Source organism: Triticum aestivum, chromosome 1B, assembly GCF_018294505.1.
Source record: "Triticum aestivum cultivar Chinese Spring chromosome 1B, IWGSC CS RefSeq v2.1, whole genome shotgun sequence".
NCBI classification, from domain to species: Eukaryota; Viridiplantae; Streptophyta; class Magnoliopsida; order Poales; family Poaceae; genus Triticum; species Triticum aestivum.
The window spans coordinates 611350625-611355607 of record NC_057795.1 but is presented as its reverse complement, the minus strand read 5'-3'; the positions used below and the strand labels follow the sequence as shown (position 1 = coordinate 611355607).

General features: G+C 51.1%; 1 protein-coding gene across 1 annotated transcript; it reads left to right on the top strand.

Annotated features, from left to right (window-relative positions):
- The first annotated feature begins 1481 nt into the window (after nt 1-1481).
- On the top strand, nt 1482-3438 carry LOC123142236 (uncharacterized). The gene has a single exon (XM_044561229.1). The coding sequence runs from the start codon at nt 1686-1688 to the stop codon at nt 3327-3329; it is 1644 nt and encodes a 547-aa protein (XP_044417164.1). The 5' UTR covers nt 1482-1685; the 3' UTR covers nt 3330-3438.
- The last annotated feature ends 1545 nt before the right edge of the window (nt 3439-4983 follow it).

Genomic DNA, 4983 nt, shown 5'->3' with positions numbered 1-4983 from the left:
GGTAACGAGATTGAACTACGTATTGAGATACCGATGATCGAATCTCAGGCAAGTAACATACCGATGACAAAGGGAACAACGTATGTTATTATGCCGTTTGACCGATAAATATCTTCATAGAATATGTAGGAGCCAATATGAGCATCCAGGTTCCGCTATTGGTTATTGACCAGAGACGTGTCTCAGTCATGTCTACATAGTTCTCGAACCCGTAGGGTCTGCACGCTTAAAGTTCGGTGACGATTTATATTATGAGTTATGTGTTTTGATGTATCGAAGGTAGTTCGGAGTCCCGGATGAGATCGGGGACATGACGAGGAGTCTCGAAATAGTCGAGATATAAAGATCGATATATTGGACGACTATATTCGGACATCGGAAAGGTTCCAAGTGATTCGGGTATTTATCGGAGTATCCGAGAGTTACGGGAATTCGCCGGGGAGTATATGGGCCTTATTGGGCTTTAGGGGAAAGAGAGAGGGGAGGTTGCGCGCCCCCCCAAGGCCTAGTCAGAATTGGACTAGGGGGAGGGGCTGCGCCCCCTCCTTCCTTCTCTTCTCTTTTCCCTTTCCTTGACTCCTACTCCTACTACTTGGAAGGGGGGGAATCCTACTTCCGGTGGGAGTAGGACTCCTCCAGGGCGCGCCATAGGAGGGCCGGCCCTCCCCCTCCTCCACTCCTTTATATACGGGGGCAGGGGGCACCTCTAGACACACAAGTTGATCTATTGATCTCTCCCAGCCGTGTGCGGTGCCCCCTCCACCATATTCCACCTCGGTAATATCGTAGTGGTGCTTAGGCGAAGCCCAGCGTCGGTAGCATCATCAACACCGTCATCACGCCGTCGTGCTGACGGAACTCTCCCGCAAAGCTCTGCTGGACCGGAGTTCGTGGGACGTCATCGAGCTGAACATGTGCTGAACTCGGAGGTGTCGTACGATCGGTACTTGGATCGGTCAGATCGTGAAGACGTACAACTACATCAACCGCGTTGTGCTAACGCTTCCGCTAATGGTCTACGAGGGTACGTAGACGACACTCTCCCCTCTCGTTGCTATGCATCACCATGATCTTGCGTGTGCGTAGGATTTTTTTTAAAATTACTGCGTTCCCCAACACATTTATCATGATATAAAGAAATATAAATAACAATTTTATTATTGCCTCTAGGGCATATTTCCTTCAGCCAGTGGGTGACATTGTGGCCCCCTCTCCACGCGCCAGGGCTCCAGGTGAAAACGCTTGACCACTTCTTCGGTCTTGCGGCGGCAACAGGTTGTATTATCACCCTCTTGAAGGCGTTGTCATGGAGTCTAGGTTCCTTCCGGTCGCGCCACATCGCCATCAACGGACAAGTTTGGATCCTATCTTGAAGCGTCTTCTACTCTGGCGTGAGACGGCCTCACTTGTCTCCTTATCTTTTTCAGGGGTCCTTGTTGTCCACGGGCAGGATTTCTCTCTCTCAAGTATAGGATTGCGCCAACATCGTCGATTGAAGAAAAAAAAACGTTTCAGAAAAACAAAATAAGTCATCTCCTATTGCCTACGCTGATCCGCATAGAGGCGCTCAATTCCCCCAAATCCCCCAACCCCCCTTCTCGCCGGCGGTGCCTACTCCGATCTCGGGCTGAGTTTCTCCGGCCACCGCCGCCCTCATCCCCGTATCCAAGGAGGTTCCGGCGTCGATGCGGACTCGCGTATCCAGTCGCAGCCGCGTCCCACCACCACGCGCCTGCACCGCATCTACTCGTCGTCGCCCGGCCGAAGCGAGCTTCACCCTGGCCAGGAGGCGTCGCGTGGACCGTCTCCTGCGCCGGCAGCCGCGGAAGCAGGCAGATCCCGGCGAGGACCGTGTCAGCGCCCTCCCCGATGACCTCCTCCTCCTCGTCCTGCGTCGCCTCGACACCCGCGCGGCGCTCGGCGCCGGGCTGCTCTCCAAGCGCTGGGCTGGCCTCCCCCGCGAGCTCCCCGCCCTCGACCTCAGGGTCAGCGACGTACTCCCGCCGCGCTACCGGCGGTGGCTCCTCCGCTACCGTGACATCTTCAGCAGCGGAACCTTTGCGCTGTACAGGCATCGCCTCGGGCATCACGAGTTCGTGCCCAGCATGACGAGGTACGAGCGCCGCGCCATGCGCGCCTTCACCAGCTCCGTCGAGGGTCTCCTGGGCTCCCGAGCTCGCCGGAGGGTCAGCAGCCTCAGGCTCGAGTTCTTCATCACGGGCAACACCGGCTGCGTCAACCGGCTGATTTCCCAGGCCATGGATGCTTGGGGTGTCGACGACCTCGAGGTCATCGCCCGGCCGACATTCCGGCAGCAGACCGTGCACGCCTTCCCTAGCCATGGCCTCTGCTCCTCGCCCCGGTTGTCACGCCTGCAAAACCTCAAGCTTGGGGGCTGTGTCATCCCGCATCTGCTGCATGAGTACCACGCGCTCACTAGGCTCGTCCTGCAAGCCGAGTCACCCCCGGCCGCCTACGAGGGCGTCTTCGCCTCCTGCCCGCAGCTGCAGGTGGTGCACCTCAACTCCTGTCTCTGCGGCGGCAGGGACATGGTCATGGTTGTGGATGCCCCCAGCTCGCAGATCAGGGAGTTCGTCGTGGACAAGTGTGAAATAGGATCAATATGGTTGAGGGCTCTTCCCAATCTGGAGCGTCTGGCATCCCTGGGCACACACCTGTTCTTCGAGTCCACCGCATTCCCATGCCTAAGGCAATGGAGCCTCGCCCGCCGCCACGGTGTCTCCTTGGATGGGTTTCGACAACACTTTCGGCAGCACCTGGAGCTTGACTTGTTTCTTGAACACACCCCGGACATTACCGACCTGATCATCCGGTTCACGGGGCCCGACAGATGGATCGTGCCATCTATCTCACCATCCGTTTTGTTACCTAACCTGAGGCGGCTGTTGGTCGCTGATGTGCCTTCGTCCTGGGACGTCTCTTGGCCCCGTCTTCTCTTTGAGACGGCGCCTTGCCTCGAGAGTTTTCACATCCACATTGCCTCTTGCATGGAGGAGCCCAGTCCCAGTGAAGAAATATCCTGGTGTCCGACAAAGTTTCGGCAGCATCGCTTGAAGGAGTTTGTGATGGCTGGTTTTGAGGCAACAGAAAGGCAGATTTACCTTGTCAAGTTTGTCATGGCCGTATGCACGGCGTTGCGTCATGTCAGCATGTTCAAGAATGGGCATGTTCAGGACAAGGGGCACTGGGAATGGGAGATGGTGACACAGCAACACTCATGGACTGAGGAGGACAAGGACGACACGCTCAAGCAGATTATGGGCACGGCATCTTCAACAGCAGCTCCGGTTCAACTGGTTTTAGGCTGATCATCGTGTGTTTGTGCCTGTCTTATGATCCTCTCATAATGTATTCCACATCTCTGTTTTACTCGATGTGATTTATAATATATTACTCAAATAATGTTTTTGTTTGTTATTCCTTTTCTGTGCTAAGCAGTGCGTGTGCATTTTTCAATGGAACCCGATCCAATTTGTCTGCTGAATTTTCCATATGTGCAGGCTTCTATAGTAATTTGTCTTGAAAAGATTGATTATACGAGCTGTGGCAAGGGAAAACGTCATGGCATAATGCCTGCCGCTATTTCCACGTCATCCCCCAAATTTAAAGTACCTTCACAAAATCCTGCTTACTTGAAAATAAACTATCCATTTACTGTGAAAAATGAAGGAGAAACTAGCCAGTGGCAAAAACATCAGGAGGCCAAACACAGCTATGCTGTTTGGATATATAATCTGCTGCTACCTTTATCTGTATACTAGGTGGTTAGGCAGCTGTTACATATATGTTCGTTTACTTTGTTTTGAACAAATATTATGTGTGTGTTTTTCTACTTTTCCAACTTATGATGCATATGGAGGTACTTTTGTGATCACCTCGTGTTTTTACTTTCTACATATATGTGCCTATGGGATATGAAGGATCTTTGGTACTACATTGTAGCAAGTCCATGGGAAGTTATGTGTGTTACTATTGTAGTAGCAAGTACACATGTAGCTGAGCTGGTTACATGCCACTCTATGGTCTCAGTGAGGCTGAAACCTCTAGCAGTATAGGAAGTAGAGAAACCATTGTGGGCAGCTTTTATCCAGTGGATGAGGCTCTCAGCTTTAATCTAACCAATTTTGTAGAGGGATTAAGTTCTTAATCAGTTTACATGATTTCTTACCAATTTAAATGAAATTAATGTCGACTGGGTTCTCTGAAACTCTTGATTTCATATCTGAACTCTGAAGTAAGGCATTTACACTAATTTTACTTGAAGTTGCACATCACTGAAGTAGCTAATGGAAGAATTAAAGCTCTTGTGTAGCCGCATGAGATTTCACTTGATATGTACTCTATCCAGTGTCATTTCATTATCAAATTAGCTACAGAAGTAGTCCATAGAGTTTTTGCTTATCCCCATTCCACCACTTGTGGGTTGAAGAGCTCCAAGCAAAAGCAATTGAGAAAGGGAGGTCGCCATGTCTCAGTCCCCAGCGATGGAAGAAGGGAGTACCAGGAGCACAGTTTGAGGAGAATCCGAGATGATGTCGAGGCGAGGGAGGTGTCGATGAGATCACTGCAGCACTGACTGAAGCCAACGTGGGCGAGGACTTCAAGAAGGTAATCCCAATTGACAGAGTCTGTCAAATGCTTTTGCATTATGTAGCTTTAGGAAGACGGATTTCTTCTTTGCACGGTGATGTGCTGATGGCTCTGAATAATATTCTGCACATACAGGAAGTTATCATAAATACACCCGAAAAAAGAAAAAAAACTGATGGAGATGTTGTTCTGCATTTCAGGGGCAATATGGTTAGCAAGGAATTTTCCGGGGATCTTCTCAACACGGTGAGTAAGGCTAATGGGCATTGTCTTTCTTTGGCACAACACAAGCGCAGTGATGGCGGTGTTGAGCAGGTTCCAGGTTGTAGCGTTGAGAGCAGATAGCTGAGTGAGGGCATTCTGTAAATCCAT

Excerpts from the sequence above, each read along its gene's own strand:
- LOC123142236 (XM_044561229.1), top strand. The coding sequence starts at position 1,686 with ATGCGGACTCGCGTATCCAGTCGCAGCCGCGTCCCACCACCACGCGCC.